Here is a 12,512-nt window from a genome sequence, read left to right on the forward strand (position 1 = left end):
TGAAAGAGTCTCTTGTAGTCTCCCTGACCCTCCCTCCTTCTTATGTTCTCTTAGGAACTCCCTCAGGCGTGTGTCCCCACGGCCTCACTAACACTGTTGTCACGGTCACGGCGCCTCTCCTTTCCCCTCGTCTCACCCAGCCCGGCAGCGGTTCCGGACGCAGTGACCGCTCCCTCCCTGACACTGTCTTCACTGAGCCTGAGGGCCACCACGCTTCTGGCTCTCCGGACGCCTCACTGGTCTTTCCTCTGACCTCTGAGGACTGAGGTCATCCGGGGGACACTGCCCACCTCTCTGCCTGCATCCACTCTCCAGGGGACCCAGTCCAGCCCCGTGTCTCAAACGCTGTTTTGAATCTGAGGACCTGGACGTTTCCGGGCTCCCCCCTTTGTTGATGAGTCAGCTGCCGCTAACCACCGAGCACCTTCACCCGCATACCTGTTAGGGACCGCAGAGCTGAGCCCATCCAGGTCAACCCGGTTTCCTGCAGCGCGTGCACCGACCCAACCGGCTCTTCCCCCAGTCTCCTGCCGCTTAGTCAGCAGGGTTATTGCGGCTGCTCCGGGGTCCTCCTTGACGCCTCTGTTGCCGCAGGCAGGCAGCCAGCACGTCTTGTCAGCTCATCTCCAAAGAGTCTGACTGTCCCCGCCACCTCCCCGCACCACCTGGTCCCCTCCACCCCACCCTTCTCCTGGAGAATATAGCTTTCTCGTCTCCTTGCCTCCACCCGAATCCACCGCGAGTCTTCCGTCTTCCTCGGAGCAGCTCAGGTGATTCTTGGGTGTGAGTTATTTCTGTTAGAACTCTCTGGTAGCTCGTTGTCTCACTCGGAATAGAGGCCAGCAGTCTCCAGGGTCCTGTTTGAGTTGGCCTCTGACCTCATCCCCGACTCCCCTGCCTTCCGCTAGCCCCTCCCTCACCCACAGCCTTTTCCTTGAACACATCTAACAAGTTCTTGACTCAGAACTTACGCATCTGCCGTCTGCCCAGAGGGCTTCCTCCCCCAGGTGGCGGCGTGACTCACGTTCTTCAGGCCTCCGCTCAGCTGTCGCCTGACTAGCGAGTCCTTCCCGACCACCTGGGCTTTTCCTGGGCATCGAGACTCCTGAGCTCTTATTCATTTTCCCGGGCTTTGAAGAGATGACCTTACTTGAAAAAATTCTGATCACATGATTCTGAAAAATGTTCAGGCTTCGAAATACATGGATTGAGTCAGAAAGGTAGGAAAGAATCATTCAAGAAAGACCACTGAGAATCGAATCTGGTGATATACTTGGCAATTTTCTTATTTCAGTTTTGAATCATGAGAAAAAATTGGGATTCACAGCTAGTCTTCTGAAACCCAGTGCCAGCTGCCCCACCACGGTTTTCAGCACTACAGTGCCTGTAAATGAAACTGTGCGTGTACGGGTGCGACCAGACACAGCAGCGGGTATGGGCTCCATGTGACTCGGTTCACGTGTGTCTCCGCGGCGGCTAGTGTGTTGCCTGGGTGACAGCAGGTGCTCGGTAAATGTTCGCTGAACGAATGAAATGGATTCCGGTCCAGTACAACTTGGTCGGTGAGCGTGTTGTGTATTAAGCTGATCATAACCTCCCTTGAATGACAGGATTTGCCCCTGCCCCCGCCTGGGTTTGCCCTCACCACCGTGCTTCTGCTTCCCTGTGCTCTCCAGGTCCCAAAGAAGAGGACGAGAAGCCTTCCGCCTCCGCGGCCGAGCAGACAGCCGAGCAGACAGCCGACCTGCAGGAGGGGGTCTGTCAGGATGTGCTTCCGGAACTAGTCGGCGCGTCCCCCGCCCGGGAGCCGCAGGCAGAGCCAGACGAGCAGCTAGAAGCAACACATTGTGAGGTGAACGACTTGGAGGAGGAAGAGGAGGAGGAAGAGGAGGAAGATGACGAACTGGAGGAAGAGGGGGAAGAGGAAGCTGACGTGCCAAATGAAAGTCCTTTGAAAGAGCCAGAAATACGGTGTGATGAGAAGCTAGAAGATTTATTAGAAGAACCAAAAAATGTTTCAAACGAAGCTGCGGAGGACTCTCCGGAGGTGGCGCCTGTCCCCAGACTCCCCAGGGCGCAGGAAGAGGCCAATGGCGACGCCTTCGGGACGTCGATGTTCCCGTGTCAGCACTGTGAGAGGAGGTTCGCGACCAAACAGGGGCTCGAACGCCACATGCACATCCACGTGTCGACGGTGAGCCACGCCTTCAGGTGCAAGTACTGTGGGAAGGCGTTCGGCACGCAGATCAACCGGCGCAGGCACGAGCGTCGCCACGAGGTGGGGTTGAAGCGGAAACCCAGCCAGACACTACAGCCGCCCGAAGACCCCGCCGATGGCAGAGGGTCTGGAGACGGCGCCACTCCGAAAGATGACTCGAACCCGCCCGGCCTGGGGCAAGACTGTCTGCTCGTGAGCTCAGAGAAAGCCTCCCAAGAAACAGCAACTTCTTCTGTCGTGGAAGAGAACGGAGATGTTAAAGAGCTTCATCCGTGCAAATACTGTAAAAAGGTTTTCGGAACTCACACCAACATGAGACGGCATCAGCGCCGAGTTCACGAGCGCCACCTGATCCCCAAAGGCGTGCGGAGGAAAGGCGGCCTCCTGGAAGAGCCGCCGCTGCCCGCGGAGCAGGCCCAGCCCGCCCAGAATGTCTACGTACCAAGCACAGAACCAGAGGAGGAAGGGGAGGGGGATGACGTGTACATCATGGATATTTCCAGCAATATTTCTGAAAACTTAAATTACTACATTGATGGTAAAATTCAGACCAGCAGCAGCACCAGTAACTGTGATGTGATCGAGATGGAATCCAACTCGGCAGACCTGTACGGTATAAACTGTCTGCTCACTCCAGTCACGGTGGAAATCACTCAAAACATAAAGACCACGCAGGTCTCCATAACAGACGATCTTCCTAAAGAGCCTTCCAGCAGCACAAGCAGCGAGTCCAAGAAACGCAGAACTGCCAGTCCTCCCGTGCTACCCAAAATTAAAGCAGAGGCCGAGTCTGAGCCCGCCGCCCCCTCGTGCTCCTTGAGCCTGCCGCTTAGCATACCCACCGCGGAGGTGGCGTCTTTCCACAAAGAGAAGAGCGTGTATTTGTCATCCAAGCTCAAACAGCTCCTCCAGACCCAGGATAAACTGACTCCTCCCGCGGGGATGTCGGCCGCTGAGCTCCCTAAGTTGGGTCCTGTCTGTGTGTCCGCTCCCGCGTCCATGCTGCCCGTGACCGCGAGTAGGTTTAAGCGGCGGACCAGCTCCCCTCCCAGTTCTCCACAGCACAGCCCTGCCCTCCGAGACTTCGGGAAGCAGAGCGACGGCAAACCAGTGTGGACTGACGTGGTTCTGGGTTCCAAAAAGCCCAAATTAGAGAGTCACAGCAGTTCCCCAGTGTGGACTGTGTCTGGGAGAGACGAGAGAGAGGCCGTGAGCCCCCCAGGCTTTGATGAATACAAGGTCTCTAAAGAGTGGGCGTCCAGCTCCACGTACAGCAACGTGTGCAACCAGCAGCCGCTGGACCTGTCCAGTGGCGTCAAGCAGAAGGCCGAGGGCGCAGCCAAGACCCCGGTCCCGTGGGAGTCCGTGTTAGACCTCAGCGTGCACAAAAAGCCTTGCGGCGACTCGGAAGGCCGGGAACTCAGAGACAGTGCCGTGGCGCAGCCGGCCTGTAGCGTGGTCAGGAGGAAGAAGCCGACCACCTGCATGCTGCAGAAGGTTCTTCTCAATGAGTACAATGGCATCGGCGTGCCTGCCGAAAACGCCTCAGATGCGACCAGGAGCCCGAGTCCTTGTAAATCCCTAGATCCTCAGGCCGAACCTGACGCTGGCCCTGACGCTAGTTTATCCACCCCTGCTGCGGAGTCCCCACCTGACGTTTCTCCTTCCTCTCCTGCCCTCCAGACACCCTCCCTTTCTTCTGGGCAGCTGCCTCCTCTCTTGATGCCCTCACGCCCCTCCTCCCCTCCGCCCTGCCCTCCTGTGTTAACTGTTGCCACGCCGCCGCCCCCACTCCTTCCCACCATACCTCTTCCAGCCCCCTCTTCCGGGGCGTCTCCTCGTCCGTGTCCCTCCCCGCTCTCCAACGCCACGACGCAGTCCCCGCTCCCGATTCTCTCTCCCACCGTGTCTCCCTCGGCGTCTCCCATTCCTTCTGTGGAGCCTCTCGTGTCCGCGGCCTCGCCGGGGCCTCCTACACTTTCATCTTCCTCCTCCTCCTCGTCTTCATCTTCCTTCTCTTCATCTTCCTCCTCTTCCCCTTCCCCGCCTCCCCTCTCAGCAGTGTCATCCGTCGTCTCCTCCGGGGATAATCTGGAAGCCTCTCTCCCCATGATATCGTTCAAGCAGGAGGAGTTAGAGAGCGAAGAAACAGAGCCCAGGGAAGAACCCCAGTCTGCAGTTGAACACGATGTCGTTCAGGAAACATTCAGCAAAAACTTTGTCTGCAATGTCTGTGAATCGCCTTTTCTTTCCATTAAAGATCTAACCAAACACTTATCTGTTCATGCTGAAGAGTGGCCCTTCAAATGTGAATTTTGTGTGCAGCTTTTTAAGGCTAAAACTGACTTGTCAGAGCATCGCTTTTTGCTTCATGGAGTTGGGAATATCTTTGTGTGTTCAGTGTGTAAAAAAGAGTTTGCTTTTCTGTGCAATTTGCAGCAGCACCAGCGAGATCTCCACCCAGATAAGGCGTGCACGCACCACGAGTTTGAAAGTGGCACCCTGAGGCCGCAGAACTTCACAGACCCCAGCAAGGCCCGCGTGGAGCACGCGCAGAGTTTGCCGGAAGACCCTTTAGAAACGTCTAAAGAGGAAGAGGAGCTCAACGATTCCTCTGAAGAGCTTTACACAACCATCAAAATAATGGCTTCTGGAATAAAGACAAAAGATCCAGATGTTCGACTGGGCCTCAATCAGCATTACCCAAGCTTTAAGCCACCTCCGTTTCAGTACCACCACCGAAACCCCATGGGCATCGGGGTGACGGCCACCAATTTCACTACCCACAACATTCCACAGACTTTCAGCACTGCCATTCGCTGTACAAAGTGTGGCAAAGGTGTGGACAACATGCCCGAGTTACACAAACATATCCTGGCGTGTGCCTCTGCGAGCGACAAGAAGAGGTACACCCCGAAGAAAAACCCGGTGCCGCTGAAGCAAACTGTGCAACCCAAAAACGGTGTGGTGGTTTTGGATAACTCTGGGAAAAACACCTTCAGACGAATGGGACAGCCCAAAAGGCTGAACTTCAGTGTCGAGCTCAGCAAAGTATCCCCCAATAAGCTCAAATTAAATGCATTGAAGAAAAAAAACCAGCTTGTCCAGAAAGCAATCCTGCAGAAAACCAAATCTGCCAAGCAGAAGGTCGAGTTGAGGAACGCTTCGGAGTGCTCCTCCCACATCTGCCCGTACTGCAACAGGGAGTTCACGTACATCGGCAGCCTGAACAAGCATGCCGCTTTCAGCTGTCCCAAAAAACCGCTCTCTCCTTCCAAAAAAAAAGTTTCCCATTCATCCAAGAAAGGCGGACACTCGTCATCTGCAAGCAGCGACAAAAACAGTAACAGCAGCCGCAGACGGACAGCGGATGCAGAGATCAAAATGCAGAGCTCGCAGGCTCCCCTGGGCAAGACCAGAGCTCGCAGCGCGGGCCCGGCTCAGGCTGCCCTGCCCTCCTCGTCCTTCAGGTCCAAGCAGAATGTCCGATTCGCAGCGGCAGTGAAGTCCAAGAAGCCAAGCTCCTCTTTAAGGAACTCGAGCCCCATAAGAGTGGCCAGGATAGCTCACACCGAGGGGAAGAAACCCAAAGCCGTGGCCAAGAACCATTCTGCGCAGCTCTCGAGCAAGACGTCCCGGAGCCTGCACGTGAGGGTGCAGAAAAGCAAGGCCGTCCTGCAAAGCAGATCCGCCCTGGCCAGTAAGAAAAGAACAGACCGGTTCAATGTAAAATCGAGAGAGCGCAGCGGAGGGCCCATCACCCGGAGCCTGCAGCTGGCAGCTGCTGCCGACCCGAGTGAGAGCAGGAGGGAGGACAGCGGCGGCAGCAAGCAGGAGCTGAAGGACTTCAGGTAAGCCGTGTCCCCCCGGGCCGAGGAGCGCAGGGCCCAAGAGCATGGGGGCGGGAAGGACGGTTGGAAGAAAACAATGTTTGCCCAATGGCTTTTTTTTCCCCCCTTTCCTGTATGATTTTGACATAAGCACTTAAAGGAAGTGGCCGTTGCTTCAGTTGTAGGCAGGTAAAGAAGGGTCACTGCCCTGGCTGCTGCAGAGATGGATGCCACCCCGCTTTGCTCTCAGACCTGGGACTCACAGCGGTGCCATTCCCTTAGGGCCAGCTGTGCAGTGAGTTTGAAACCATGGAAAGCTCTCAGAAGCACCTTTACAGGGAAAGGTGAAATTCTCTTAAACTCCCTCCCAGTCTTGGGTAATGTGTCAGTGTCACATTATTTCCGGATCACAGATCGCTTTCTTCTGTTGTAAGGGATCGCTGAGGTCATTAAAACCGCATTGCCATCTTCGATATTTCTGTGACTCAAGCGCAGTTGTAGTAACTGGGAATGCTTCTATTATCCACGCTTGCTTCTGCTGTTTTCATGTAAAAACTTGCCTCGTTGGTTAGAACAAAATACGCCATATTCATTCAGTGCCTTACCTTCCCTGCCCCCTCCTGTCTCTAGGCCTGGGGCGATAAACAGGCGCCCCGATCCCAAAGGGGGAGGAGCGAGGAGAGTGCCCAGAACCCCGAGAGGCCTGGCCGCTGCGGGCCTTCCGGCACGTGCCGGCACCCAGGGCACGTGAGCCCGGCCTGTCGGTGCCTGTTCCCAGGAGTGCCGTCAGAGCTGCCCTGTGCTCGAGGTGATCTCACTGTGGTTTGTGTCCTCCCTCCGTTAAGGAGTGTTGTGTGTCACAAAACCTAGGGCATTAGTTAAGTCTGTCACATTGACTTCTCAAAATTTCTAAGCTACTTAAATAACCTTGGTTGATACACTCTTTTGGAATTCCTACTATCTGCTGAAAATTGCCTATAGGTCAAGCTTGTGAAGTAATCATCAGATAGAATTTCTGCAAAACACTTCACAGTCTCAGGCTTTTAGGGTGAGCTGCCTGACTCGAGGCTTTCTTGGCTGTAGCTTTCGGTGTCTGAAAACCCTTGGTGTTTCAGGCAAACAGAATTAGAGTTGACTGGGGAGTGGACTGCCGCTCTGGGGAGGTCGCCGGCACTCACAGACGCTGTTAGCCGTGCGCAACTGATGCAGTGGAGCTCTGGGTGCCGGCGTGCGTGCCTGCAGTCAGGGCTGAAGAGGGACGGGGAGAAGAGCCGTTAGCCGTGGCCGATGGGAGTGATTTGCTGTCGGAGCGCAGGGCCCGGTTTGTGAAAAGCTGCCGTGGAGCTGTACTATAGAACCGCTCAGGCCTTACTCAGCTTCTCGGTCTCCGGCCGTGGGATGTGCTTGAACCCCTGTCTGTTAGCCCTTAAAGCGGCCCGCTCGTAGCAGTTCACCTGTACTTGCTGGTACGCAGTCTGTGTTCTGGAAGTCCCACCGCAGTGGGATGCTCTTGGACTCTGGCTCCTCTTCAAGGGCACAGAGCCACAGTGCGCTGTCCTCTTTACGGACTGGACTTCTGGACGCCTCCCGGGTGTTTGCTGCTGTAGAACACACTGTGCGTGTCCCCTCCTATCTCCAGCGTGGCGTGAGAGAGTCACTTCGTGCTGCACCCTGTTTATGCCGCACGGTTGGGGAAAGTTGGTAGGAGAACTTAAGATACTGTAGAGCGAAGTTCTGAGTAGCGATAAATTTAGGAAGCTCGTTCAGGTAGTGACCTCTTGCTCGTCCAGTGCTTTCTGAAGAACCCTTGGGACCACAGGGACCAGAGTGCCCAGTAAAATTGTGTTTCTGTTTACTCCGGTTCATTTCAATGACTCTGCTTCGTCTGATAGTTAACCGAGGGTTACATTGCTGGAATGAAATTCGGCCTAAAAGGAAACGCAGAATCAGATAGGAAGAACACAGTGTCGTTCTCCCTGGCAGATAGTAGCAGCAGGCATCCACAGTGGCTGTCCCCTCTGTGTGTGAGTCGCTAGAGCCATGTGGTGGACCCACCAGAAGGACGTGTGTCTGGTGTAGGGGCCCACTGACAAGTGACCGTACACTCGTGAAGTGCAGGACATCATCGAGATGATTGAGACCCGAGAGGGGGTGTTTCTTCAGGGGGTCCCCGTGGTCTCTGGTGTCTGGGAGCGCACGTGGCATGAGGCCGGGGCTCCCGAACTCGGGCCGGGGAGCGTGATGAGGGCCTGGAGCGCAGGTCTCATCCTGCGTGCGTGCTGGTTGTGTCACTCTGGCGAGGAGTTGCTGGACTGCAGTCGGTTTCCCTTCAGTCCCGTCTTCCTTGTCGGTCTTACTCGGGGATGGTGCCTGGCGCAGGGTTAGAGATGCTCGCTCCCTCTGTTTCCGGGGGTTCCGTTCCGTGTGCCCCGTGGCCTGTGCCCAGACTTGCCATCGCACCAGCAGGCACCCTCTTCCTGTGTTTCGTTGTCACAGTCTGGGATTAGGAGCCAGCCCCTAGCACTTAGGCATCGGACCTCTGAGGCCGGCTTGGGACACCGGTTTCCAAGTACATCCTTGCAGTCAGCCATGCGCATGGAGGCAGAGCTTTCCGTTTAACAGAGGGCCCCGCAGGACGTGCCGACTGGCCGTTTCCAGGAGCATAAGCCGTTGTGTCAGCCAGGGTGTGAAAAAGACGGGGACTCCACATCCTCTTCTGAGCACAGCGCGGCAGAGGCTGCTGGGCACGCTGCCCATCTTTAGATCCTCCGTTCTGAGGTGCCCTTCAGGGCGGGCTCACCTGCCCCCATGAGCAGCCGGAGCCCGCCCTAGCGAACTTGGGGGGGGTGGACGCCGAGGGCTGGAATAGAAGACTAAGAGACAAGGAAAGAGAGACCTTTTCTACTCCCCTCCCTCCCGTCCTTGGTCTTTGTGCACCCCCAGGTGCGTTTACCTTCTGCGCTGTTCCTCTTAGAGCAGCTCTTTGGTAAAAGGCTCTTTCTCCATGGCAGCCGGTCAGAAACACCCTTCTGAAGGTGGAGAATCAGAATGAAACTCCACGTTTTCCCACTCACCAGGAGTCACTAAAGAAATACAGCGGTGTTAACTTCCTCACCTGTCCGTCTCTGCCACGCCACTCCAAGGGGGCCGGGCCTCTGCCAGCACGAGCCCTCTGGGTCGGGCCCGCGGGCCCGTGCACCTTCGGAGCCATCTGTTGCTGTCTTAACAACGTTCGGTCGTGTGGTCTGCTCACTGTGTCTCTCTAACGTGGTCAGTTCGTGTAAGGTTGTGTTGCATTGTCATTTATCTCCAGTTTTCTTATTTTCTAGGAACTTCCTGTAGGAAAGCCCCCCACACAAACCAAACCTTAACTGACTAAACAAAGGTAATGCATGCTCAACTTAGGATAAGCACTACGACCAAGGACACGAAATCTACCACGCTTGCAAGACCAGGTGAAGCTGACTCAGACCCTCACGCACACCGATGGCCCGCAGGCCTCTCGCCGCCCTGGGTAGTCAGGCACCCGCTGCTTCGCCGGTGCCCGCTGCCGGTGCTGGGCCCCGGGTGACCGAGACGCAAGGGGGCGCTGTGGGACGGCTCGGTGAACGGGCCGTCCTCACGGACCCGCCGCTCAGATGTGAGTGTGGCCCTGGTTGTCGGCACATCGCAGAGAAAGGAATGATTTGAACTTAACCTTGCGAAGCAAGTTCTCTGTTTTATCAATAGACTGTTGTAGATTTCAGGGATGACAAATTCGAATGCACTCTTTTTTAGATGTTTTGGTCACACACCAGCTCTTGATGCCTTTCTTTTAAATTAATTCTAGACGGAGAGAGGCGATTAGGTTCTCTCTTAGCCTGCTTCTTTATCACAGGCAGATTGCCAGCATAATGGAGAGGGCGCCAGATTGGATATGGACTCCTTTTTTACGCCTCTTCCGGTTTTGTGTGTGTGTATCCAGATGGACCTCCTCTCCAGCAATGACCTGGCACTAATTTATAACTATTATATTATCAGAGACGATGTAGCAATATACCAATGCCCAGGAGGCGTCCGTCACAGGCCTGTAAAGACGTGTGTCGGCGTGCAAGTAAAAACGAGTGTGCGCACCAGGTTTCACGCTCGAGTCTCTCAGAGAGATGCACAGACCGCAGGCGGGCCTCCTCCTGAGCACACCCCTCCCCTCTGCATCGTACGCTTCCACCCGAGTCATGGCCGAGTTGGTGGGAAACGGCTAGGTTCTTCATGGTTTCATTTTTGTTGTTGCTGTTCTCAACTTTGAAAGTAATCTACCTCTTAAAATTTGTAGTTTTTAATACTTGTTTGGTGAATTTGTGCCACTTTAACCCTTTCACTATCATTCCCATTTTGTTACATTTCTGTTCTGGGGACTTTTATGTTGAAATATATGTAAAGCATTTGTAGCCGTTTAAAAATAAAGTATTTAAAATTATTTAAATTGTTTTGGACGCTTCAATTGTATTATATGTGATTCACATTTTACATTTGTTTGAGTTGTTAATCTGGAGAGTGTACTTGTACTGGAGTTTACTGTCAGTTATTTTATTGTTTCTTGTCGGAGAGTTATGATATGAAAGACTATTCTAATGAAAACATTAAAATTTACAGTTTGACGTACAAAAGGGTTGTCCGTTGATTTGCACCCACGTGGCCTTTTCAGAGCGAAAGGGCCGCTCTGTCGCTGGTCCTCCCCTCCCAGCGGGAGCCGAGTCGCTGAGCTCAGAGGTACTGAGGGTTTTTTATGCTGTCGCTAGCAAGCACTTAATGAGTAGGGGGAAATTTAAACGATACGTTTTATATCATTGTAAGCAATAAAAACTTTCTAAAAGCTTGTGAGAGGCCTGCATTTTGTCCGTGGTCGTGGGCAGCTGAGGACCGGACAGGCAGAGCGCCCAGCCACGCGCTCTGCTGGGCCTGTGGCGAGTCCACCCAGCAGCCTTCACCCGCGCCCGTGGGCGGCGACTGAGCGCGCCGTGCAGGTGGCTCCCCTGCCACCTGGGGGAGGGGTAGCCGTGACGCCGGGCGGCTGGTGGCGCTGCAAACGGCCTCGCCTCCTCTGCAGGGTCTCGGCTCCCTGTGTGCTCGCTAATGGGGGGCGGGGGGTGGTGATGATTAAGGATCCCCAGAGCACGAAGCGAAGAGGCTGGAACGTCTGTTGTAAGTTTGTACGTGATTGCTGTTCCATCTTCGGACTGAAAATGGTTGAGTGTCAGCACTCTCACACAGTCCTGCGTGAGAGCCCTGTGGTTCTCCCGCTTCGTATCTGTGTGTCTCGTTCCTTTTTAGGGGAGGGCGGGAAGGCTGCCGGCGGGATCCGTGTCTCCTGGCCAGATGCTCTCATTTCTGCTTTACGGCCCTCCCAGGACAGAACCCCAGCGGGAGGAGCTGGGGACACAGGAGTAAGGCTGGGGGGAGGTGGCCGGAGAGGTCAGAGGGAGGTACAAAGTGGCCTTCAGTGTTCGTTGTTTTAGCGGCCCCCTGAAACAGGCCTGAGCCCGCATGGCTCCTGCCTGAGGACAGCGTGTCCCGAGGTGACAGGGCGCAGCTCTGGGAGGAGGTGGGTTCCGGCTTGGCGTCTGCTCACCGCACCCCTCCCTCCGTGCCGGCAGCCCATGGGCATCAAACACCCGCCTCCCAGCCTTCTGCGTCCAGGTCTCCGGTAGCTCGGCCTCGGGCAGTTCCTTTGCTTTCCGGATCCCAGTTCCCAGTGTGCCGAAAGTGGGTGTGGCTAGAGGTCTCTGGGTTCTCCTTCTCGGAGGAGGTCGTTTTGCTGGGTCTGGAGGCTCTCAGCCGCCCACGGACTGGGGAGCAGGGCAGGGTCTGTCTTGTAAGAGCAGGCCGGGCTCTTAGCGGCAGAGCTGAACGTCGCGGCACTCGGGTCCTGACTCGGCGGAGGGGTCCCCGAGAAGTCACTTGACTCTCCTCTCACCAGGAACAGGCTGCCCGCTTCGGTTGCTTTCACTCTTTAAGGAATTAAAAGCTAAACGTTAAAATGTTGAAAGCTGGTGACGAAAGCCTGGTGTCCCTGCTGCTGTGTTCAGCATCCGTCATGGTGTGGCTGATGACAGGTCTCTCTCTCGGATGGCTCTTTCCACTTGGTGGTCACGAGTACTTTCTAGATGTTAACGCAGAATCCCACCGGTTTCTCGAGCACAGTGTGACCCGGCTGTGTCCTAGGCGTTGACCTCAGTGGACGGAAGCCCCGCCCAGTAGGGAACTTAAAGGGGCACGGGGGCCTGTTTTCTTTTGTTACTCTTCACCTTCGAAACCTGCCGCCGAGCCGCAGCCCCTCCAGAGGCTGGTGGGCAGGAGGACGCCTCTAGCTTGGTACCGGAGTGTGGGCATCTGGGTGAGCACGGGCCGTAATAACGTCACAGGGACCCACGAAAGCACAGCTCGCGTAGTGCGTGTGATGTTTTATCTGCGTGGGTTTTGACTTG

The 12,512-nt window shown here is 55.4% G+C and overlaps 1 protein-coding gene across 6 annotated transcripts in view; it reads left to right on the forward strand.

Annotated features, from left to right (window-relative positions):
- The window catches only part of PRDM2 (PR/SET domain 2), a 111,432-nt gene that overhangs the window by 75,916 nt on the left and 23,004 nt on the right, over nt 1-12,512 (forward strand). For 5 of the 6 annotated variants that reach the window (XM_045858538.1, XM_045858541.1, XM_045858540.1 and 2 more), the window contains one exon: nt 1,677-6,069. In XM_045858538.1, coding sequence (XP_045714494.1) covers nt 1,677-6,069 — 4,393 coding nt within the window. Of the gene's footprint in view, nt 1-1,676; nt 6,070-9,377; nt 10,842-12,512 lie in introns of those variants that run through there. The other variant, XM_045858539.1, reaches the window with a different exon arrangement.

Source organism: Phyllostomus hastatus, unplaced genomic scaffold (genome assembly GCF_019186645.2).
Source record: "Phyllostomus hastatus isolate PE091 unplaced genomic scaffold, TTU_PhHast_1.1 phas_scaffold_182, whole genome shotgun sequence".
Lineage (NCBI taxonomy): Eukaryota > Metazoa > Chordata > Mammalia > Chiroptera > Phyllostomidae > Phyllostomus > Phyllostomus hastatus.